The sequence below is a fragment of the Gobius niger genome (genome assembly GCF_951799975.1).
Source record: "Gobius niger genome assembly, chromosome: 13".
Lineage (NCBI taxonomy): Eukaryota > Metazoa > Chordata > Actinopteri > Gobiiformes > Gobiidae > Gobius > Gobius niger.
Window position 1 is genome coordinate 12543000 of NC_136864.1, and position 26879 is coordinate 12569878.

General features: G+C 39.9%; 1 protein-coding gene across 5 annotated transcripts in view; it reads left to right on the forward strand.

Moving 5' to 3' along the window:
• The window catches only part of pde1cb (phosphodiesterase 1C, calmodulin-dependent b), a 162439-nt gene that overhangs the window by 94875 nt on the left and 40685 nt on the right, over window positions 1–26879 (forward strand). For all 5 annotated transcript variants that reach the window (XM_079569732.1, XM_079569733.1, XM_079569734.1 and 2 more), the window contains one exon: window positions 22187–22300. In XM_079569732.1, coding sequence (XP_079425858.1) covers window positions 22187–22300 — 114 coding nt within the window. The remainder of the gene's footprint in view (window positions 1–22186; window positions 22301–26879) is intronic.

Here is a 26879-nt window from a genome sequence, read left to right on the forward strand (position 1 = left end):
TGCACGTATCCTCAACATAAAAAGAAATCCAATTCCATTGCAAGCAAAAACAAGTAGTGCCAGTATTCCTATTGCAACACTGTGCTCTAATATCACAGACACAAATGGTACAGCGCCAAAAGGTTCTTCTGAAATGAAAAACACACAGTACCAGTTCAAAGTGAGGCTGTTGCGACTATTGCAACGAGCAGCAATCCACTGTCTCTCCCTAAAACAGTTTCGGAAATGACTTTCTGCTATTTGAATCCTACACCTCGCACCGGAGCTCCTTGTCTGCTCGCTCCGATTGTAAAACGCCTTTTGTTGCTTCATATTGCCTCATGCTGTTCTCATCCACACTGTCTGTTTGTCAGTCAGTCTCTAACTCTGTGTTGGAATATAGTCTTAACATATATGATCATCCTGGACATAGTGTTGAGTTCCCCAATAGTCCTGACTTTAAATGATGTGACAAATGATATGCTTAAAGGGATATTTCAAGATTTTTTACATAGGGTCTCATTTCCTAGTTATCCAGAGTGTTGCTGATTTCTGGAGATATTTTTTTTTGTAATTCATGTAGTTCTTGTATTTGAAGAGTTTCGTAGCGCTAGGCTAGTGCAAGGCTAACACATTTATATGGTATCAGCTAGCCTGCATTAAAAACAGTCTGACCCGCTCCACAGTGCACCTGAGGCAAATCACTTACAACGCCAGACTAACCATATGAATGTCTGTGTCGATAGAATAATTTTTGGAATATAACTGACCCTGCACCACTTGAATGATCGCATTTTGAGGGACTATTTTCTAGCAGATCACTCCGCCGCCGCGTAGCTTATACAACCACGAAGCTGATGCTGCTAAAACATAAGGTGTTTTAAATGCAAAATGGTTAAAATTACTCTATCGACACAGACATTTATATGGTTAGTCTGGAGTTATAAGTGATTTGCCTCAGGTGCACTGTGGAGTGTGTCGGACTGTTTTTAATGCAGGCTCGCTGATATTGTAGAAATGTGCTAGCCTTGCATTAGCCTAGCGCCACGAAACTCTCCAAACAGAAGAACTGCATGAATTACAAAAAAAATATCTCCAGAAATTAGCAACACTCTGGATGACTAGGAAATGAGGCCCTATGTCAAAAATCCTGAAATATCCCTTTAATTCTCAAATCCATCTACAACTATACTATGTTGAGAGAAAGAACTACTGTATAAGAAAGGCAAAAAAACAACATTTTTACTCCAAAGTTTTCAAACCCAAAAAAATATTCTTAGAGCTTCAAAGTCTCAGCAGGATCCACTTTAATTGTGCCTGCTGTGTTGTCTATGACCATGAAACAAGCTCTTTTTGGTGTCCATGATTTGCATGTCCCGAAACTGTCCCTCACCCTCCACTTATGATTATCACGAGCCAGTCATGGGGACGCTTTACTAATTGGACGTGATGGTTTGGCGGTGAATCTGTTGATATTAAAAAAGAAATCTGACTCATGCAATAATAAGAAAAGATCAATAATACTTCTGCTTGTTTCATCACGCTTCTCGTTCCGAGGTCAGAAACGCAATTTATTCTCCACCAACTTCAGTATAACAGTGTATTCTTTTGTGTTTTGACAAGTCTCTGAGGTGTTACTCGTAGCGATTACTCAGCATGGATGTTTTATCGCTCTTTTCTCGAATGTCTCTCAGTGCTCGCCGTAGCGGACTTTGTGCAGAGTTGTCTGTTGTTAAGCTGTCGGAGCGGAACAAAGGACTTCTCAGAACTCGCAAATTGCTCTCGGATTAAGAGAAACCTTGTGTGGATTTGACACAGCCCTTTGTAGCCGCCGCTTTAAACAACTGTCCATATGGGCATTTGCATATTTTTCAATTTGCCTCCCTGCAAAGTTTTAGAATATTTCCACAAATTACAAAACCTACAGTCGACCTTTATTCAGAAAAAGCAATGCAGGCAAAGTAATGCTGAATGTCATTTGTTTTAAGTGCAGCTTTTCTAAATCAAGTAGCCACATTTTCTGTTTCCCCAGATAATGTCATTCATTGCTTTTAATGATCAACAAAAGGGAGGAGTCAACTAATCATAAAACGAGGTTAAAGCAATAACATTCGGGCTTAGCTGGAGGCAGGAAGTTAGATTCCTATCTATTTCCATTGGAGCTGTTGTCATGGTAACAATAAATAAATGTTTAACTATATCAAATAAACCTTGGCTGTATCCGAATGTCTACACTATTCCCTATATAGTGCACTATATAGTGCTCACGCCATTTTGTAGGGGTGTCCGAATGTCCAGAGAGAAAAAAGTAGTGCACTCGAAATTTCCCACAATGCATCTCGAAAAGTAGTGAGCATCGATGGTCACTAAACGGGTCAATATAGACCACAATGCATTGCGAGAGTCGGAGAAGAGCCTGACAGCGACAGGTCTTTGAACTAAACAACACGACTGAAGTAAATCAGCTGTTTCAGTCGTGTGTTGCGTATTTCTCATGAATAAACGACCAAAATATAACCGGTTACGGTGAAAAGATGCTAACGCTAGCTGCTAACCTTTAGCTTGCGCTGTTAAATGACCGACAGCGTCCTCTCGAATAATCACGTAAAATCCATGTGAAGTAAAAGCGTATCTGACTCGTATTTATCCATAAATATTCCACTGTCTCATGAGTCTGGTTGGTCTTTATCGCAGAAATACATTATTCCCGGAGTTTCGCGAACTTTTAGCAGATGTAGTGCACTCAATCTGCTGGCGCTTCGGACACCTGCCTGTGACCTACTTTCGGCGTCTCTGAGCTCACGCTGGGGTGACTTTTTTTTTTGTTGTTGCTTTTTTTGTGATGATAGTAACGCCTGTAAAAGTGCCAAAACAGTCGTTCTGTTTCATAAAATAAACGTTTGTAACAATAAATATATGTTCCAGCCATGTCCTAATGTGTAGAATGAGCCCAGACCTGTTCACCACAACTGCCTCTAAAATCCTGCACTGTCAATTAAAAAAGTTGTTACTTCGGGTCCGAAGTGCCGTCATGCACGAGCTTAATATAGAAGGTGCAGTTACACATATGGCCTGAAGTGGCAGTAGTGAGTATAAAATGGCCAACTTGCGTCCAGCCCCTTTAAGCCACAATAGGATCACATGTTTTAGTTGTAGTTTTACACTTATAATCGCTAGTTTTAGTTTAATCTTATTTCTCTTGATCACTTCCTGCCTCCAGATGATGTCACTGATGATGTCAGCAGTTAAAGGGTCTATAGGTTCTTACACCTTCTCCTTATGTTTTAGGTTGATTTGACTAATGTAATTTTGCTGTTCATGTGGGTCCATCTAGCACTTTGCATCCGCTCTTTAAAGGCACAATATAATTCATAAAAAGTCGTAGATTTTGCATAGTTAACTACAGACTTCACTCTCAGCAAGTACAGTACATACAACTGTATCGTTCATCCCCTTCTTTCTATTGTCACTGCCTTTAGCCTCTACATGACGTCATTCAGGTCTAAAATCCTAGCAAGGGATTAACTTGTAAAACGCTCTGCTGCCTTGCTTTTAAACAGTCCTGGGGGGAGTCACCGGATGACATTATTTACTTCTATTCATAGCAGCTGTGAATGACTAACCCTTCAAATTCAGTGGCCAGGCCCGATGTGACAGAAAAGTTGGTGGCTGTCAGGGGGGGGACTCAAACGAACATCTTTTGCGTGTGATCTATGCCGTACTATAGCGCAGCGTTTTGAAAAAAAAAAAAAAAACATACAGTCAAGCCAGGGATGATAAAGGCCCATATGGCAGATGAATATCCCGACCTTTTAAAATGATGACTTGGCGGCGTGTAAATTAAATGGTCCGTAGCCTTTCAGAGCGACGCGTGTCTTTCCTGGTTCTCTCTAAGGCTCTTTTCACTCAATGGGTATCGCCGAAGAACACATGTAAATTTTGAGGGATTAATTGCTCAGAAGAGAGTACAGTGTGCACAGATGTTCACACTTTTCCTCACTCCAAGTCCAAATTAGCCCAAACAGTATCACACCACCTGCACCACCGTTCTGATATTTGTTTTCTGAATTTTCACTGGACCGATTTGCCAGTGCAAAACTGCATTTCAATGAGTAATTTGTTTAGACATTCAGTATTTTGAATTGGAAGCCCATTTACCTTTCCCTTGGAACTTTCAGTGTTTATTTAAGATAGAAACTTGCTTAGAGAGAACACATAATCTTTGGTATTCACATTATTTGCTGTGTAAGACATAGACAATGCTGGAATATAAGTCGATTTGCTCGGTCAATGCCAATGGAATTGTATGTAAAAATCGATGACAATCAAGCAATATCTAATTCAACCCGGATAGACTCAAACAGAGACAAGAGCAGTGATTAGAAAGATTTATTGACCCCGGCAGTAGTAGGTTAGAGTTAGGGATGTTTTCCCCCAGAGCCTGGACACTGGTGGTGGTATGGGAGGCCGGTGAAGGATGTAGCAGGGCGAAGCTGTGGATAGAAGAGGCGTTGATGGGGTGGAGGTGGGTCGCAACACATCTGGGAAGCAAACGAGCCACGGACACTGGAGGTTTACTGGCAGGACCGAGGACAATGATTGGCTGCGATGGAGGTGTGACTCTCTCAGACGTGATCAATGGCTGGAGGTAGTTGACGCTGAAAAACCTGCTCTAAAATCATTGGAGTTCAGTTAAGGGACCTGTCTGCTTTCTGTGACCAGCAGATCGCTAGGAAAGGCAAAACAATTCTAGCTTGACCATAGCATGTCCTACATGGTGAATTTTCATTGTTGCCTTGAGGACGTCCTTATGTCTTGCCATGCGGTAAAAAGAACCGCTGTAGGAAATCTTTTGTCCCAGAGGCTATTCAGCCAGACTGTATCTATATGTGAGTTCCACTTGGTTCGTCTGTATGCAGTTTCTGTGGCTGTTTTATATTGTATGTTTCCTGCTCTAAAGGAATTACCCCATGTGGGATAAATGAAGTTGACTGAACTGAACTGAACTGAAATTTGTCTTCCAGGTTGATTTTACGCCTGTAGGACTCATTTATTACAATATTCTGATTTTAATTTCTGACAACAGGATATGTTATGCGCGAAAACCAACTAAGGCTCATATTGGCTACATTTCAGTCATTGTGGATTTGTTTAGTCCTTATGTAATATTCCATATAGATCAATCTCATTCATCCAGGAAATAAATCCACTAAATCCATTCAACTGGAGATTGTTTCACGTATGATGCCCGTGGTTTGAGATGCATCCAAAGGGGCACAGATGTGGGAGATGTTGACACACTTAAACACTTCGTAAAGCTCCTCTGACTCATTGGCAAAGTTTCAAATGATGACAGCCGCTCTGCATATTACAAGAAACCCCCATGAAGTCCACTGTTTATTGACCCAACAAACATTTTTTTTTTTTTCTTCTTATAAGAAGGCGGTATTTACAGACATAACACTCAGGATTACCCACAGTGTCCTTCAGAGAAAATCTCAACAGTCTGGCTCAGGTACGAATCTATCAAATGCATCGAAATGTTATATACTTTCAATAAACGACAGTAACAAAACAGCATAAGGGTGCGCACGCGATATTAACTCTAGAGAGGATTTAAAGCCCATTTCTGTTTATAGACCAATGTTTACGATGAAGCACACAGAGGTCATCTATGAGGCATGGCAGCAGATGGGCACTATACTCTTTCAAGCAGGGTCAGCTCTGCGTAATGTTGATTTGGAGTCGACAAAATACACAGGTTAAGTAAAGGTCTACTAGAAGATAATAAATTGTTAATTACTGACAAACTTATGGCTTTTCCCTTTGAATACCACTGCAAATTGTGTGTCTCCTAGTTCTGAGTAATTTTGAATTGCACAGGTTTTTCTGTGTCAAATAATGTGATGCAACTGTTGTCGGTGTCTGCCAGTGTCTAGCAAGTGGCCTGTTATATTTTAATCAGCTTAACTAAACATACTGTGACCTCAAGAACACCCAATACCGTCTTATCTCGAAAGCTAAGCAACATTGTACCTTAGTCCCAGGATTGGAGACTGCGTGGGAATACCATGTGCTTAAATTCGGGGTAATAGTGGCTGGTTAGAGCATTAATCTATGAATCCAAAAGGCTAGTTCTGACTGGTGCATATGTCTTTATATGTTATGTTAATGCATGTAGTGTGTGAGTGGTTGTCTGTGATCAAATGGTGCAGACTGGTAGCCATATTTTTGCCAATATACCAACTAATAAATGTTTAAAAAATGCATCCTTCTTGTTTTCCGGTACTATATTTTGATATGGCGCTGATAATACGCTGACATGCTGAAATGGTAATGTTTGATTTGTTAAAGCAAATTTAGAGGCTACCTCGAATTTTTAGTTTGGTGAAATTAAACAAATTGTGGGAAACGAATGCGCCAATTTTACTAATTACTGCTAAGTTAAAAAGTTTGAAGACAATCAAAGCAAATGTTTTAGTTTTACAAAAACTTTAAACACTGATTTTAAAACACCCTTAAGTTAAGTTAATGAAATTAAAAAAAGGAATTTCGTAAATTATAATTACTGATAAGTTAAAATGTCTAAATCTTGATATATTTAATTATTTCACGTATAAAAACTTGGAAGTTTTGATGACTATGAAATCAAATAGTTTGATTTGTAAAAAACTATAAGGTCTGGTGTGCATTAAGATAAATGATTTGATCTTCATGAATTTGAAAAATGTAATTACAATTGAATTAAATTGTGTGATTTGTAAAAAACCCTAAACATGAATAGTTTTATGTTCAACTAAGCTGGAGTGAATGAATATAGGAGCGCAGAGTTGTTGAATGACTCAAGTATTAGGCATTATTAGGGCTGTCACGATAATTACTATATCGACTTATCATTCTTTAAATTACTAATAAACAATGCATTTTTGTGCTAAATATTTATCTTCTGTACATGTATTTGTTAAAAATAATAATAATAATAAAGTAATACATTACTTTTTACCCAAAGTAAGTTGTGTTATATTGTATTATTATTTTAAGATTTAAGTACTGTTCAAACAAAGCTTCATGGTCATTTTTAAGCCTTAGATTTAGTTTCTGCTGCATTAAAAGGTCTTCAATACCATCATTTATCGCAATATTTTCCTGCCTCAATATATCAAATTTCAAATGTTGTTATCATGACAGGCCTATAGGCATCAATAAACCTTTACTGACTAGAGTCCAGAAGCCGTGGAAGTTGTTTTCCTTCTCTGTAATGTCCCACGAGCTGAGATACACAATGCATGATTGCTCTTCTCCATGAATGAAGTACGGTGACATTTCATAACTGCATTTTTATTTGTCAGACTCCATCCTCGACATATGCCAATAGTGACAAAGTTATGGTGACATTATGTGACCTAAATTTCTTGTTTTGGCTTTTTATGTGTGAAGTGAAGCATTTTATTCAGCTTGAACTGACTTCACCCTGACAATCTCACAAAGAGACAAAGATCAAATGTCTGTTTTTTTCCCCCCTATTCCCATATCTCTCTTTAGACTTTAAGACTTAGTACTATTTTGACAGCCTGTGATTGGCAGACTCTGGTGTGAGTGGGTTGATCTTTTTTAAGGTTTCTTGTGTCCCCCGCCATCTTGTCTTGTCACATCTGTCACTCTGCTCCTCCCACGGACACGCTTTGTTTAGAGCCCGGATCTGAACTTTCTCAAGGACTAACCATCACTGCGCCGCATTGCCTACGAGCTCTGTAACACTACTGGTAATGCTAATGAGAGCCTTGAGTTGTATTCAGAGGATATTTCACGGCAGATTGGTCAACAAGTGCACTCCAGTGGTTAGTGTAGGAGTAGCTTTTTGTATTGTAAGATAATTTGGACTTTCATTTTATGCAAATGATCAGGAAAGTGAGATTGAACCAGAGCTTTTCTGTCATCAATTGAAAACATGTAGAGTAAGCTGCTGCATGGTTTTATGCTGTACTGCTGTCTATGTTCCTGGCTCAAGATCCGGTAATTTCTCCTGACAGACTTCCCAGTGACATTGTTTGGGTCAAATGCAGAGGACACGTTTCCCCACAGGGAAAACAAAAACAACAGAATGCAGTTTTTTTTGAGTCAGATGAGGGCAAGAGTGTGACGATCTAGAGTAAGTCAATCCCACACTCCATTTGGTAATGTGTCAAAGTGTCCTTGGACACTGGACCCGGCCGGTCCTGGTGGGACGCCTCAAAACCACAAGTATGCCCGAGGTAAATGAGACCAAGTCCTGCTGAAAAAGTACAGGCCGAGTGGGAAGATCTCATTTAAAGTTTGGAAGAAAACTTTAACTGTTTCTGACTTTCAAAATGCTGTGTAATGTATAAAGGAATTTGGTTATGGGTGTTTACTGTTTTAGAGGAAAGACACAAACATCCAACAGCTCAGTGAAAAACAATAGATCCACACAACTGTAATGCTCACCAATTATTTATTGCTCTCACCGGCAGTAGCGATCAATGAACAGTCGCCTTCAGTCAAGAAAAAGTATCTGCTTTCCGAGAATGAATTCTAAATGTGTTCCCAACATCGTATAATATCTTGCATTGTTCACAACTGGTTTCAGGGTAGGTCGCCTCTCTCAGAAGGTGTTGTAGGGCCTGTGCTATTGGGAGGAGGCCTTGTGGAAGACCCAGGACTATGGAGGGACTATGTCTCTGAGCTGGCCTGGGGTCGCCTTGGGATCCCTCCAGAACAGCTGGAGGAGGTGTGCGTAGATAGAAGAGTCTGGACATCTCTGATATGCAGATGCACCGATCCAGCTTTTTTGCTACCGATACCGATACTAGGGTTTGAGTATCTGCCGATATCTGATATTTACCGATATCAGGAGACTTTCTTAAAAGTGGCTTTCTTTTAATACGACTCTTCTCCATTGTAAGATCAATAAAGTCATATTTTATTGTCATGTTACAGATCCATCCATCCATTTTCTTCCACTTTTCCGTTGCGGGGTCGCAGAAGGACGGCCTCATGGTTCTAACCGGGCCTGTTGTTCTCTCATAAGGGGTTTCTGAACCGCTCTTTGTCTGACCCGTCACCTAGGACCTGTTTGCCATGGGAGACCCTACCAGGGGCACAAAGCCCCCGACAACAGAGCTCCCAGGATCATTCGGGTGCTCAAACCCCTCCACCACGTTAAGGTGGCGGTTATTTGTCTGAATGTTACAGATCAATTATCAATTATATCTATTGATAAACTCTTGGATAAACATTTAACAAGGATGACTTTTCTACACTCAATATCCCAGGTTACATTAACATAAGCAAATCACATTAAGTGATCAGATCATTACAAATATGTTAGATCAGTTATTTCTTAAACTAAAATAAAACCCTTGGCTTCAGCAGTGGCCAATTTTATTTTATTAGGCCACTTTATATTTCCATCATAGTTTCTGACCCAGCCTTGATTATTCTTCATTAGCATTAGCACGCACCCGCTAGCTTTAGCATGCTATCCTCGTCATTTTGCACGGCGTTCAAAAATACATTTGCAGAGGTTAAAGCATGAGCGATTGAATTCTCCAGTTCTTAGCTTTAAAATGATGTGCAGCATGTCCATATTCACTTATGTTTAGTTGGTAAAAGTTGTGTTTTTAAGGCGTTGAGAGCCAAAACTGGTATCGGTTCAGTATCATCTCCGATATCCGATACCAGTATATGGGATTGGTGCATCCCTAATCTCTGCTCATACTGCTGCCCCGGATAAAGCGGAGGAAAATGGATGGATTCAGAATAGAACTGTAATTTATGTTTTTGATTAAGGTGAAGTCAACATTAAATACTCAAAAGGCTCTGGTTCACTCGATTTACTCTGAGAATTGGAAAGTATTCCCAATTGTTTTGCTGCTCCATTGTATCTTGTGACAATGCGACTACTCACGCCTCATTTCCGCACTTCAACCCCCCTAGTTATTTGCTTTTCCCTGCCTTGTTCCAACAGATATCCCCAATCAGCCTATTTGTCTGAATCTGACATGAATCAATAATGAGATAAGGGAGCACAGCCCTATTAGTCACAATCAATATCGAACAGCTCGTGGGCCGCCATCTTTGTTGATCTTATCCGTGATGTAGATAAAACAGGGTCTCATAATTTCCCAGAAGCCAATTTTTTTTATCATGTAGCCGCTTGTTCACGATGCCGGTCGACAATAGGATCCCTAAAGCTTAACATGTTTTCACAGCCGTGCACTTATCAAACACAAAACCCACTGTTCCCTAATCTCGAACCCCTTGTGATTGCCTTGACCCCACGCCATCGACTGCACAGCGTCGCGGCGAAAGTGTCATTCGGAAAACACAAGCTGCGACAACCAATCTTCGAATCTCTCATCATTTCCTCTCCCAACGCATTATCGGTTCGACGGGGGGGGGGGAGGAATCTAGCCCCTACTGTTCCAGCACTGATTTGGATGGCGTGGAATCGGGCTGTTTTTGTTTCCATTTAGATTGTTATGTGGTACATTTCCTAGAGCAAGTGGTTGTAAAACAGCACGAGAATGGTGAGCAGGAGTGCATTTTGAAAGCTGTGTCTTTTCCCGTCCAATTTTCTCAAGATCCTTTGCAGAGCGGGGTGGTAATCAGGTGCATTCAGTAGTTTCGTTCTTCCTTGAGTAATCATTCAAACCACGTTCCAACAATTTGACAGCACTTTCTTTTCCATCTAATCCAATTCTATCTCATTTATTTGGATAACTACTTTCTTTTTTTTTCTCGAGCTGACAACTTGTACTTTTGTAACGGTATTTTTCTCTTCACCATCACCTAAGACATGGCTAAAAAGGTATATAAAGTAAAAAAGTCTCTCAATCCCTCCAATCCTTTTGAAATGCTTTGCAATTTTCTCTCTATTTTAGGTCAGCGCAGGTCAGAGAACTGGAGCGGGAAGAAGAAGAGACTGAGTTAAACTCTCTCATACTGACACCCCTTCTTAATCTCCTCTCCCTTCTCCCTGCTAACGTCTATAGGAGAATCATGATACTATACTATACGTCCTTTCTTTAAAGGAACAGGCCACCATTTTTCCATGCTGAGATATGTTCTTGCATGAGCTCAGACGAGTTGATGCGTACCTGTCTGGTCTTTGTGTGTGCGCTCAGTCACGCAAAACGACCAAATATGTTGTTAGCATTTGGCCTCTCCCAGCATATTCCTATAACTCCAAACGGGGTGAAGTTAGAAGCGACAAAGCTCTTCCACGGGCACAAAGACCAGACAGGTACGCATCAATTTGTCTAAGCTCAGGTAAGAACATATCTCAGTATGTTCCTTTAAACGTAGAGAGCAGGAGGGCTCGCATGAAAGCAGAGGATTTAGGTTAAGCCAAAGAGAATGTAATTTATGGGCTGCTAGCAACATGTTACAGAGTAAGTAAAATATTTAGGGTAAACTCGCTGACGGGGCATTAGCCAAATAATGAATGAATATATATATAAAGTTACTGTACATGGGGCATTTAGAGTCATGGCAGTTTAAAAGTAAGTGAGGCTCTAAACATGATCTCAATAATATACATCGTAAGGGTTGTAAAAGTTAAACAATCTATATTCCATAAACATACTCCAATATACTTTCATTCTCTGATACAGACTGTTTAAGCTAATGGTCATTATCAAGGGAAAACATTTATTAAATTGAAACGTGTAGCTGTTTTGGAAATGTTTGGATAAAAAATATTAGCCTTAGTTGAGGCCTCTACAAACATGCATGTGATTTTTGTAGTTCAGCGGCTCATAATTGACTTTGTGCATAACTTCAAATCATTACAGCGCCGCCCAAGAAGTGACTTCCTGTTTCGATCCAGCACACCAAAATAAAAGCACCATCTTATTCATTAATTCAGCAGTTCATTGTTCAACTTAAAAACACTTAAAATGTGTGTATTTAATTACATTCTTGTAATGTTGCAAGTACCTGCTGAACTAATCAGTGAGACAAGCTGTGTGCTTTTATTTTGGCGTGCTAGATAGAAACAGGAAGTCACTTCTTGGGCGGCGTTGTTATGATTTGAAGTTATGCACAGAGTCAATTCAGTCTCTCAAATGTTGTTGCTCTTGAACTTTTTTTTGGCAAGTCAACGCGATTCATATTTTCTTTTTTAGTATTAATGATATGGATGTCTTTGTTAAATCTCTTTTTGGATTCGTTTGACCTATTTCAGTGTGTGTAACGTGACAGGAAGTTATTAGGTCTCAAACTAAAGTGACTACAGTGTCCACTTGCACAAAGCCTTGACAAAACAATGCCTGACTAACCATTGCTATTGTAATCCCGAGAGAGTAAGAGAAGCATGCATTCACCATGACATATGCGAAGTTACAAACAGACGGACACTGGAAACAGGTTTACATGCGGCACGTTTGTCCGAAGGAAATCAAAAAGTGCTCCTTTTACTTTCCAAAGCGGTTCACGCATGGCACAGATTTAGTTTTCGGGTCATGAGAAGCCATTCATCATCAGTGAACACCTTGCATCAAAGCCTGTCAGCCAGACTCCAACTGTCAGAGGAATATTGACCTGTCATATAGGAGCCTCCACTAAAGCTCTGGGGGATATAAGATCAACTATAGTCCGATATGTCAGTGTGCTGTTTGAGTTCATATTGGAGACGTCAAGGGGACATGAACTGAACAAAATGCAATGTCTGACCCCGAAGAGATGACTACTCTATTTTCTTTAAAGGAACAGGCCACCGTTCTTCAATACTGTGATCCATACTGTGATATGTTCTTACCTGAGCTTAGACGAGTTGATGCGTACCTGTCTGGTCTTTGTGCGTGCCCGTGGAAGAGCTTGGTCGTTTCTAACTTCACCCCATTTGGAGCTATAGGAATATACAGGGAGAGGCCAAATGCTAACAACATCTTTGGTTGTTTTGCTCGTCTAAGCTCAGCTAAGAACATATCTCAGTATGGAAAAAACGGTGGCCTGTTCCTTTAATGCAGGGCTGAATTGGTTTTAAGAATGTTCTGGAAAGATTCCTGTTAACTTTAAATAGCCATTTTGATTGTGTGTAGGTTTATGTTTTAAATCCAACATTCAGTTCAGTGCGCATTTTGAACACAGCGAGGAGAGAAGACTGAACGATGATCGCAGGGTTTTCAGAGGAAGCTTTCGGGATCTGTTTTATAAATGAAAGACCTCCTGCAGCATGTTTTGTTGGCAGGAAACATCGTTTGCATCGTGGTGTGCCAATCGTAGCCATTCAAATTGTGATTTTGGTTGAGTGGCAAATAACATTGCAGACCTCGGGTTCTGCTTGGGTCAGATTGCAAAAGAAATTAGTGGAGGGGTTGCCATTTTTGAGAAGGTGGGGCCAAAATTTGTTATTTGATGTTGTCTATTTAATTATTTACGTATAAGTACATACGTGTTTAAGTACATACTAATGTGAATTATCAATTAGATGTTTGTGACATCTTGTAGACACACTGGTTGTCATTCTATATTTAATGCTTCTTATTTGAACCACATAAATAGCAGCACTTTGAGGACATCGTCGAACTAGCTACTTTTTATGTACATATGAACCTTTGCGAAGTGGTGTCCAACACATAAAGAGTCCATGTGAAGGCTATGTATGCATTTTGCTAAAGCTCGATAAATGTGCCTTTTTACATTTCATTTCAAACCTGTCATTTCTAATCGTCAAACAACAACTTTCAATTTATTCTGTTTTGAGAAACTGACAGGCATTACATTATTGCAATCTATTTCTGTGAAGCGACAACTGAAATTGCTTATTGATTATTGAGGCACGTTTTCTACAGCTTTCAGTTTTTTTCATTATGCTTTTATTGCTCCATCTAATGCAAAAAATGTGTATTCTACTTTTCAAAAAAAGCATCTTTTAAGACACACAAATGACTTTAAATCACGTTCTTCATCCTCTCTTCGGTCTTACTGGATGGTGGAAAGGACCGTAACATTTGCAGCCACAATTGACTCTGTGCATAACTTCAAGAAGTGACTTCTTGTTTCGATCCAGCACACCAAAATAAAAGCATCATCTTATTCATTAGTTCAGCAGTTGGTTCGTTCAACTTTCTTTCTGCCCAACTATTAACAGCTAAAATACTTAAAATGTGTGTATTTATTTATATTCGTAAATGTTGAAAGTACCTGTGGAATTAATGAATGAGACGAGCTGTGTGCTTTTATTTTGGCGTGCTGGATCGAAACAGGAAATCACTTCTTGGGCGGCGTTGTTAGGATTTGAAGTGATGCACGATAAGATTGCCAATTGAGATAGATATAAGACAAATCATTCAAAAAGTAGAAGAAATAATTTGGAAAGGTTGGTGAACTATCACCTTCCTGCACCAATGTATCCTTTAACTCGTCTATACCTCAGTCAGAATACTGGACAATACTCAATACTGGCTTCAGAGACACTTTGACACCCTCAGTCTTCTTAGTAAAAATGATGCCAGAGACACAACAACAGTGCACAACAAAGCTTTGATCAAATTCAAATTTTGGGGGTTTGGAATCAACCCTCTCCCTCTGTGTCCCCAGGTAACACTGAGAAACAACGACTGAAAAAAATCACAATGAATGTTATTTTCTATTGTCTGCCCACAATGTGTTATTTGTGTCTTTATAACATCCTCTTTTTGTGGGACTTTGGGTGGATTTTTGTGTTGGCTGTGAGCCCAGAACTCACTTTAGGCCTGACCCATGTTATTAACCCGACTCAGCCTGTTAATGACAGAGTGTGGACTGGACCGGTTTTAGATCAGGAGGAGGAGGCATTCAAGTGCCGTTCAGCGCAGAGGTGGAGCAGCGCTCAAATAGGGAAAATACTGTGATTTCAAAGTGATGTATTATTTCAGGTCATGGTCGAACAAAACTCAAACTTAACTGAGTGAATTTATGACTCAAGTAAAAGTTAAATAACACCTACTGCTATGGGATAAATACGATTATACCACTGTTGTCTTGACTATTTCCATCAGAACGGCTTTTGCAATAACCAATAAGTCCAAAAGCAGGAGTGTCTGGGACCGTGCTCGCATCCAATGGGTTTGTGATAAAGTCAATCCATTCAGAAAGTACATATTGGCCAAGCATTGTGGTTGAAAATATTTAATCAGCGGCACTCTTTGATTTCCAAGAAGAAATCGATTTTGCTTTTCAACCGTCACAACAACAACTTCTGTTTTCAATTTTCTTTGTCAAGAAACTACCAAAACACAATAGAGCAATTAATCGTTGTTTGAGCACACAAATGTAACCGGCTATTTATTGTGTTGCATCAAAAAGGCAAGCAAAAGCAATCTGTGGCCGTGCGGAGACTGATCGTGTATTCCCAACATGTTTCCACTCCTTTAGCCAGAGCCCACACAAAACAATTTAGCGTCTCGCAGCTGGAGGACGGTTTGAAAATGTGACAATGTTGTTCTGTTTTGGCGTGCTCACGGAGGCACACAGATGTTCCTAATAACCATTATTGCCAACCAAATAACAAGTGTAGTGCTGCGGACTTTCATTCATTTCCCAATGAAGCTGGAAATAGCTGGAGGTCGCACAGCAGGGAGCACTAGTTGTCATTGTTGTACGTCTACAACACGGCTCCTCTTTCCTTTCAGCTTTTCTCTTCCAAACGTCTGCAAATGATCTGCCGCTAAGCCTCAGAGTGAATGTTGACTTTGCGGTTTCATCAAATTGCATGTTTAGAACAAAATTGCACCCATCAAATGTTTAAGGTGTCCTTCACAGACCATTCTTATTCACCCTCAATCTATCAATAATTCTGACGTGATGCAAATTTGCACTGTTGCCATTAGGGCTGCACGATTCATCACCAAATCATTGTTCTCATAATAACGGTTTATCCATAATGCAAGAAGCCATCATGTGTCACAAAATCACCAAGTCTTATTTTGACAATTTGATGAAACCCACTAAAAACAAATCACTTACATTTGTTGAATGGAACATATTGGGCCCAATCTTGTGTTTCTAAATGCAAACTGACAGAGGTGTGTAATCTTCAGGTCCAGACCACAGACTGTGAAACATAATAGACAACTCCTACTCACTCCTCCCTGTTTGCCACAATGACCACGTTTGAGGGGGAAATCATGGCGGATTAACAGACTCCTCCTCCCCAGCTCTGACGAAGCATGTTCCTAAAAAGGCGCATAAGGGCGGGATCTTCACTGTAGACTCGGCCCTTGCGTGACGTGTAGTTCGGTCATAGTCCGGCCCTCATTAAGTACGAGATTTCTAAAATGTTCCTTACGAAAACCAGCCTGGTCCCTTTTATTGTAACTAACCCAGCGTTATCGCAGGAGGAATATCTAGCTGTAGAAAATTCCCCAAAATTAGGCACCAGGCTTTAACGTTGTTTTTAATGTGTCTAAAGTGCAATGATTTCTAATGACTAGCGGCTATATGGAGGTACTACAGCAATGGCAAGCAGAGCAGCCAGCGGGTGCTGCTCCAGACTTGACGCAGTAAGAGGGTTGGCTGTACATGGGCTGGACAGACACCCATGGCGAATGACGATGTTATGTGCAACAGTGAACCCTCCTACAGACCGAATAGGCCTGAATATTTTAACACAGAACGGGGGGGTGACGGGATGCAAGGCCGATGTATTGTCTCTCTCTGTGCATAACTCACAGTGGGATGAATAAAGTTAAAGGTTTGTCCTGTGTTGGGCTGGAACTTTAACGATACTTGGTTTTCGATACCGATGCCTGAACGATTCATTGATCCCTTTTCCCTCCATTGTATTTCATTTACAGTTGTATCAGTTATTTATTCAAAGAAACTTTCCCTAACTACAAAAGGCGAGGACAACACCCATTTTTCATGTTTTTCCCATTTTTTTTTCAAAATTCTCACCCTTTCAGCACAGTAATCAAAACCAAAGAAAGGATACATGAGTAGGTGAATAGACTTTTTTTTCTCGATACCATGCTGGACTGCTGGTATTGTTTTAGGGTACCCAGCCCGAGTCCTGTGAGGGCTGTAAATCAAAAATGTTGATGGAAGTGCACAAGGCCGCGTGACGCTAAGGAGAAAAAGATGATGAGGCTGCGAAGGAAAAGCAGAAACCAGGCCTCAGTCCACCTCTTTTTTTAAAAATTTACTAGCATCGTCCTTTAGCCACTGGCTGCAGTCACAAGGCGCAACCAAGTCTTTGAACGGTGCAAATAAACAAATACATTCTATTCCCCCATTCTGTGATGAAATGTTGCCTCAAATGTATTAGTGGCCTGGATTTTTACTTTCTTACTGCCAGTGCATGTTGTTGTGTTGATTGTGGAGTTTGGCTTGACTTGCTGCTGAAATATGCCTCAAATTATCATGGACTTTTTCTTGGCTTGTATCTGTTGCTATATTGCAAATTTCCATTAAAGGATTTGTTTTTTTATAAAGCATGAAGACAGAAAACTGCCTCGCGAACTTCAGCTCGTACAGTCCATGAAGTTCAAAACAAGCCCAAGTCAATTTCAGCACCATATGTTGTTGCTGCCGCTTCATGCGACGCCTCTCTTAACCTTTTCGTCCTAATTTTGTTAACAGATGTTTGTCTTTTAAGATGTCTTCTAAAGTTAATACTAATTAGATTCTGTTGTGACATTTTTGCAGGAAGTGTCTCAGAGGCGCGACAGGGCTATATTGATTGCCTGCAGCGCTAACTGTTGAGGAAAAACATCCGCACCTATTCATGGCTGTGAACACATTCTGGCTCTCAGTATCGTCTTAAAACACATATTGACAGGAGTGTGGAGATAGGGATAAAATGTTATAAATTAAAACAAATCCATCTTGTTTTTGTAACTGGCAACAACAAACAATTTACATAGTAGTCTCAATACTGCGCATACTACTGCAATGCCCACATGCTTGTGAAATACAGTGGCAAGTGAGTACACCGAATTTCTCACATTTCTGCCTAAATTGGTCACTAAATGTGGTCTGATCTTCATCAAAATCACAGGAATGATTAAACAGTGTCTGCTTAAACTAATACCACCCAAACATTTACATTTGATCATATTTTTAGTGGCCATAACATTCACAGGAGAGCGTGGAATAAGTGAGTGCACCGCCTGAATCTCGCTGAACTGCAGCAGTTTTGTAAAGAGGAACGGTCCGAGATTCATCCTGATCGTTGGGAGCGTCTAATCTGCAACTACAGAAGAGCAGTTATTGCTGCAAAAGAAGGACCAGCCAACTATTCAATACAACGGATCACTTACGTATTCCTTTGCAGCAATAACTGCTTTTCTGTAGTTGCAGATTAGACGTTCACAACGACCAGGATGAATCATGGACCATTCCTCTTTAGAAAACAGCGAGATTCAGGGGGTGTACTTACTTATTCCGCTCTCTCCTTTGAATGTTTACATGTTATGGCCAATAACATGGGTGGTATTAGTTTAAGTCAGGGATCTCCAACCAGTAGCTCGGGAGCTACCAGTAGCTCGCCAGGCCTTTCTAGGTAGCTCGCCAAAGACTTTCTACATCTCTATACGCATGAAAACTGAAAGTTTAGATGCATATTCTGTTTGTTCTGAACATGCTGAAGACAATCTGTGAACAGTTGGGTCAATATTGTAAAGTAAGAGCACTAAAGTCAAGTATTTTTCTTGGAAATTCTATCTTGGCAACTATTTCTCCAGTGTGTTTTTGAAGCACTAGTAGCTCTCCGACGTTCTGGTTGTGTAAAAGCAGCTCGCCAGGTAAAAAAGGTTGGAGACCCCTGGTTTAAGCAGACACTGTTTATTCATTCCTGTGATTTTGATGAAGATCTGACCACATTTAGTGACCAATTTAGGCAGAAATGTGAGAAATTCCAAACGGTGTACTTACTTTTTCTTTCCACTGTATAAGACGCACATGCTAAAGACCCATTTAAACTCTTCCCCCTCCTTAGGCCTCTTGCTTATGTGTTATCAGTCTTACTGATAAGAAACTCTGAAGATGGAAGAAAAACATCATCTACAGAAGCTACAGCCCAGACTTTTATATTATTCAGTGATTCTGACTGTACCTCAACACAAAAACTACAGTATTTTATATTTTAAATTCTCCACTGATTTATTGTTATGGAATGTGTAACTAATCCCAGAAAGAACTGGTCGTGGTTCTGGCGACACAGTCCCGAGCTCGTAGTTGTAACGCGGCACCTGCACTTTCACAATGTAATCAATGGGCCCATCTGAGCCGGCCTCCCCCTGAGTGTGTTTAATAATTCAGACGGAGCGTAGCCACTGTGGGCATTTACCATGAAAGACGGAGCATGACTGGGAGCAGCAGCAGGTGGCTGAGCTGCCAGAGGTCGCCGCCGTCAGCCCAAATTGACATAAAGTTTCTTTTTGTTGCCACGAGTTACAGATCATTATTGAATATTTTTTTTTAGGTTTGCCATATGGTGTCACTATTTGATTTCAAGTACAGCTGAAGAAACTGGAAAATCAATTTGTTGATCTCACCCAATTTTGAAGATGATTTAATAAACGTCACTGTTCACTCACATTGACACAAGGTTTGTTTTCATAGACTGTCCTCATAATAAACTCACACCAACAATTTTATGGATATCTGATAGTTATTTGAATAAGCACACATGCGTATAATACAATTAAATTCACATGGTAGACTTTTAACCTTGTCGTATTCATTCATCCATGTGATTCTTTAACCTGTCAGTAGCTCGATTGATATTACAGAGCCAATGACCTTACCACTGATATCAATCTGAAATCGCTCCGGCTTAAATTGTTCAGGGACAGTACAAACTTATGGTGCTGTATTTGCTGCTGATTGAAGCAAGCACACCACAAAATCCATTACAAGTTTTGAAAAAAATTGTATGTGAAGGTATATACAGCATATGTTAGTATCGATTTGGGCCAAAAAACCTTTTGTTCGGTTTGTAAACCGATCAACGGAAGCAGCACAAGATGGATTCTGCTTGTGTTTGTGAACTCACCAGCAAATGCCTCAAGAATTCAGCTTGCAGTCGAGTTCATTGTTGGAAATGACTATGACTAACGTTTCATCGAAAACATTTGCATTTCAAATTGCCCCTTAACTATAAATGAGAAGTCTAAAAAGGATTTAAATGTTTTATTCGATCCATACTTCAATCAATCCAATTTCAAGTTAATAGCCTCCAAGCAGCAGAAATAAAGAGAAAGGCTAGAAAATGTAGCGATAACATATGCTGATTGCAATCAATCTGTCAAATATGGAAGTTGTTTTGAGCATGCCGCTTTTTGGCAAGTGTCTAAATAATCCATTTTAAGCTGCTACGCCGTTCAGCAAATTGCCAGAAACACCTCTGAACAAATCCAGAGCACTGCACTGATTGACTTCTACTTACTCTTGATGCAAATGCAATATCCCATGTTATTCTTTCGGAAAAGCACGCAGTCTCCGATCTTACAAACTTTACTCAGTTTTTGTGCTGATGTTATTGGTTAAGGTTTTACTTTTAAGCAATTTACAGGTTTCCCCATCAGTAGATCTCTCTCTCGCACACAAAGAAGTAATATTAACAGTAGCGGTCCATTCATCTGTTCGTTTGTTCCTTAATCTATGAGCACTGCCTCGGGCTGACACTGGGAGACACTTCAGATAGGTGTTGCAGATAGAGAGCAGCTCTCTCTGCTTAATTACACCGGCTTGACAGGGCTCTGCGGCTCAGCGAGGGAAGCCCTTTGGATAGACCTGCTGCCTGTTGAAATATTGGATTTTTAAAGTTTAATAACGGGATGAATTCAACCAATACGTTGATTTGCAAGTGAAAAGGCGCCATGAAAGGACTCATATCTTTACAGGCTGCATATTTGTTCGCTTTATAATATCACATTGCAACCATTGGATTACATATGAGTCATGTTAGTCAATGCACAGTAATTAATCAACATTTTGTCTGTAAAACAACATTAGAACCAGTTAGTCAATAAGTATGTCAGTGTAAAACAGTGTTAAATACATTTTCCAATAATGATCCCAACATATTTTTAATTACGGAACATCATAGAATCAATGGGAAGAGGCACAAAATCGATAAAGGCCAATTCCCCTGTCATATTTTGTTTTTGATGAATGTTGATTTCAAGGTGTGCCCTGCCTCAAGCCAAAGCACCATCAACCTCCATTGCTTACATCAGTGGCACTGGTTCCCAGTCTTGTTTTTGTCCTGCGGACCGTCTTGGATCTTTCAGTGGTTGTCCATGTACGCCCCACCTCAAGGGAGCTGCAGTTGAGAAAGCAATCACTTAAAGGAACAGGCCACCGTTTTTCCATACTGAGACATGTTATTATCTGAGCTTAAATGACTTGATGCATACCTGTCTGGTCCTTGTGCGTGCGCTCACGCAAATAGGCCAAAGATGTTGTTGGCATTTAGCCTCTCCAAGCACTTCGATGTCCGTCCGCGCAGTAATAACTTCAGAAAGGAGTGAAGATATTACAGCACAGAAGTCGAAGTTTTACCCCATAGAGGAGAGGAGGCTAGGCTAAATGCTAGCAACATCTTTGGTATTTTTTGCGTGACCGAGCGCACGCGCAAAGACCAGACAGGTACCCATCAACTCGTCTAAGCTCAGGTGAGAACATATCTCAGTATGGAAAACAGTGGCCTGTTCCTTTAAAGGTGCTATTTGTAAGTAACTAGACAATGTTGCATTCAATATAAACTTCAAATTCGCCGAAAACTACACATTTCATTGCAAATTTAGCTTTTCCTATCAAAATAGTGCTCAGTTTCCACCTTTTTTCCCCCATATGAAATAATTCCAAGTACCCCTGGTTGGGAAACACTGGCTTATCTCTCTTCTGACATCCATTAATTTGATATGCTTTGACCTTTGTGGAGCTTATACATGATTTACAGTGGATTAGTACGCTTTATACATGTGTATTCATATTTACACATGTGTTGTTTATACATACGAGTAGTTATACAATATAAATAAAAGACTAGATTCTTCGGATGGATCGAGGAATATTTCGAGCACGTTCCGAAATGTTTTTGTTTTGACATGTGCAATGACAACACTCTAAGCTAATGTCGTCCAGCGCTGCAGGAGCCTGGATTAATCCAATATGAGGAGACGATTAATTTGTCATGTCATCGGGACCGCGCCGTAATTGCGTTTGTTAACAATGTGCGTGTGTCTGTGTGGTTCAGATTGAGATGTCTGGTGAAGCAGCTGGAGAGAGGAGAGGCCTCGCTCACCGACCTCAAGAAGAACCTGGAGTATGCCGCCACAGTGCTGGAGTCGGTCTACGTCGAAGAGACGAGGTAAGAAATGAAATATGGAAGAGCGAGGGGTTAGAGCACTTTTCACACCCAGCCCCACAGGGAATGTTTGGCTCTTCAAAAAGACTGTCTTGAATTTGACCTTTTGGAATTTGTGTCTTCATAAAATGCCAGTAAGTTTGGCTTTCCAAGTGATTCTGAAAGTGGGTATGGCATTTAGCAGTGTTGGTACTACAAAAATATGACTCAACTAGAAATAAAAGTAGACATCCTAATACATGATAGCCTGAAGCCATTTTATTAACACATCAGTTGTTTTTGTAAAGGTAAAGGCTGGGCGTTAAAAAAACATGAAGTCCTTAATCAAGGCCTTTAATGTCATTACAGAGCATTACATTTGATTCTGGCCTGGCATTAAATCTAAATTTATTGGGAAATTATAACATTGCACAACAACTTTATATTCTTTGCAGTCTTGGCTGAAACTGACAACATTTTTGCTCAAAAGTTGCCTGTTTTGTCCAATTCTCTTTCCTCAGTTTGATTAAATGTTTGCAAATCTTCAGAAAAAAAATATGCACTACACCACTAAAGCATTACATTTGACTTGCTTTTGCCTGTATAAACCCTTCACCTGTTTCTACAGACAAACAAAGGAAAGCAAAGTGCATAATCTGGTTTATTCAAACAACACAAACATAAAGATTACATTTGAAATCAGTAAAATGACATATTCAGTCTTGGTTTGGTTGATATGTGAAAGTTTAATATAATCTGAAAACTTTGTGTAAAAAGTGCTGCTTTTGTGAAAAATGTCATAACGATTCTAACATTATTGCATTACATTGAAAGTGATATATATGTGTTTCTAATTTCCTGTGAACAGTAAGCCCATACCGTCCCGCCGTGCGTTGCGTGAAAGGTAATGCTGTCTTGGGGCTAGATTAATTGATAACATTAGATGCAGAATTTACCTATAATGTTAAGTGAAGCTCCTATTACATTTATCATAGTTTATTTCCCTGATGTAGCGGTAAAAAAGACAGACTATAGCTCAGCATCTGTGTGGTGTGAATATCTTTAGTCGCGGTGCATTCATGTGTTTCATTTTCGGATTTGTCAATGCTACATTTTAACAGATGCCAAACATCGACTTGTGCCCATGGTAAGGAAAAACATGGCAAAACAAGCCGGTCAATTGGTGCCTCATTATCTCATTGCTGTGACTTTCACAGATCAAATTGTGACGCATTTGGGGTAATCGACTTCCAGTTACGAGAGACACATGAATGCAGCACGAGTTAGCCGTGTGTTTTGATCGAATTTTGTGGCAAACAGTATGTAGCGAGTAAATAAAAACAAATAATGAAAAAGAAAAAAACAGAAATGAGGATCTAAGGCACATGTGTCAAGGTGCCGCATGTGATTTAATGTGGCCCTTTCAGGAGCATGAAGTCCAGAGCATGTCAAAAAAAAGTAAGTCTCTAGCCCATTCCTGTGCAGAGTTATGGACTTTTAAAGAAAAAAACAGTTTGCTCATGTCCAGCAGAGGGCACTGACATAATAAGAGATCAGGATATAAACAGCCACGTGGTAAATGGTCAGTCTGCCCCAGGGCGGCTGTGGCTACAATAGTAACTTACTGCCATCTAGTGTGGAGTGAATGAATAACGCAGCACTTTGAGAAACATGTGACACAGTCTGATAAAGCTCAATAAGTTTAAGCCCTTGTTATTTATGAGGCCACAGTCCTTAACAATATTTGCGGCCCGTGACCCGCTTGGGGGCAGAATTTCGTTCCTCGACCCAAACGAGTTCGACCCCCCTTAGCTAAGGTTTATTTAATGAGGCGCAACGTCATCAATCCTAAACAGCCCAGTCCAGATCACAGTCTGATGAAAAACCTTTGCTACAATGGAAAAACTCTGGACAACTGAGAGCTTGTATGAACAAATACTGTCAAAAGATACAAGAAATACTACACATCAAAAAGAAAAATTTCATCCCAACTCAAAATATTGTGTAAAGATTGACCTATCTCCAACATTTCAGATTTATGCATTAGTTTATATCATTTTTAAAGTAATTTATAAATACATATGAACCCGACTTGTGTCCATTAAATTCAAATAAAAGTGCAAAAGTATAAATCCTTTGTTTGCAGTTTGCAGTTTCTACTTCTGTCTGTGGCTGTAGAAAACACACACTGTATTTTTAATGGCTCTGCTGCGTCAATACAAATCCAAAATCTAAGCAACAACCCACGAGGCTTATGGAATTATGTAAGACGTCCATCATCTCAATGCAGTGAGATTAGGGCCGACGGCAGCGCTGGTCTGACCGAACCACAGGCCTCGCAAAGACCCTGGTACATGTCATATAGTGATTACAATGATTGTTCATTCGCTCATGAATGCAGTGGCAGCACCTTTCTATTACCCTTCTATTTATTCTTCTGTAGAAAATATTATACGGTATTTCCTCTTTCTTAAAACTTGGCTGAATGAATGAGTGTTTTTTTTTGTCCCATGTGGCATTAATTTATACTCCAAGTACCCCATGACTAGAGGGTCCTGCCAAAATTTCAACAAAATGAGCAACTAGATATTTATTATTCAGTATGAAGTGTTATGTTCACAATTAAAGCTAAAATACTCTCAAAGTCAAACCTTTTACTGAAAACCATCATTAAAACTAACTTTTCTTTGAAAGTTATATTGAAATACTACTGTATTTTCTGGACTATAAGTCACACTTGTTTTCACAGTTTGGCTGGGGGTGCAACTTATACTCAGGTGCGACTTATATATCAAAGCATACTGTCATTATATGTTATTTATATGTTATTCATATGTTATTTTCTCACTGACAGCCACTAGAGGGCGCTCTAGGCGTGTGTACCAACATCTGCTACTCCTGTACCTCCACTAATGGAAAAAAAACGGTAATCGAGCAGCAGGAAAAAAGTGTGGAGTGAGGGAGAAGTTTGTGAGGGACTGGCGGAAAGCGGAGGTTGCTCTTACAGCAATGAAGAAAACAAAAAAAGCGAATCGCCGACTAAAAGCTAGAGGAACAAGTTTGAAAATGGTGTAATAAAATATAATGACGTTAACACTGTTTAAACTCTTAACCAAGCACATTTTCTCCAGTTGGCTTTACCCAAATCTAAAAGCGTCTTCAAGATAACGACAAAAACGAGAAGAAAGTGACCCAAAAAAAGCCACAAAAGAGCAAAGAAAAGCAACAAAACACAACAAAAAGTGATACAAATATAACAAAAAAGCCACTGTGACAAAAAAGCAATAAAATGTGACAAGAACGCCACAAAAAGTGACAAAAAAGCAACAAGAAACAGGTAAAAATTAGATGAAAATGAATGTGAAAAAAGTGACGACAACACTGCAAAAATGTGAGGAAAAAGATCAGTTTAGATCAGTTTTGTAGTTCGTAGCTTTCAAATGAGGCAAGAAAATGTGCTTGGTTCAGGTGGGGGGTAAGAGGTGCTCCTCAGGCCTGCCATAGCTAAATTCAACATCGTCAACATTTTAATGAAAAGAGAGGTGAAAAGTCTGAGTCTCCTACTGCACAGTCCGGATGAAGGGCTAACGCAAACATATATCACTGTAGGATAATCAGAGTAGATGTTTTTCGTATCAGGCTGCAACATGATAAAACAAGTGAAACAGGTTTTTGATCGCACTGTATTTAAAACTTCAAATAAGCGTGTAGACACCTCAGACACTGGCCTTTCTTCTGATCCTCCCACACAGAGAAGCCCTGAACAATTGGATTTGAATAAGACCGGCCCATTACGTAACAGGTGATATGATTTGATGGACAGCACAGGGATTTCACGTAACCCCCTTAAGAGCACAGCTGTGGAGAATGGTGCATATTTTAGCGCTAGATGAAGCTGTCTCCATCTCATCAATATTGAGATTATTTGCTTTCTCTTGGAACATTGACTCGAGACACTCCTGGCACAAAACAGCCTTTGAAAATGTGACTACTACAACATTGAAAGTTTCAAGCTTATGCTATATGAACTGTTTTACTACAGATCATGTTTAGAGATCATAAATCGATCACAGTTTTCAGGGTATAGTTTAGTATTCCGTCTGATAACATGCAATTCTACAAATATTTTACTACTGTACAAAGTTTTCGCTGACAATTCCCAATTTAACAGGTGAAGTAAAGAGTTTGATTGACTATGGTTTGGCCCTCCATCTTTTGTAATAGGAAGTTAACCTGTCCATCACAAGTAAGGATTAAACAACTTGGAGCATTATGCAGTTAAAATACACAACGTGGAGGCAAGAACACCACGTTCCTCCACGAAATGCATTAAAACTGTTAAATGCACTGCTCCTAGTTGTTTAATCCTTACTTAAACAACTCGGAGCCGTGCATTATACAGTTTTAATGCATGACGTGGAGGCAAGAACACCACGTTCCTCCACGAAGTGCATTAAAACTGTATAATGCACGGCTCCGAGTTGTTTAATCCGCTTATACCATAGTCCAGTGTTTTTCAACCTTTTTTTTAGCCAATTTTTCATTGAAAAAATCACGAGGCACACCACCAGCAGAAATTGTAAAAAAATGTAACTCTGTAGCC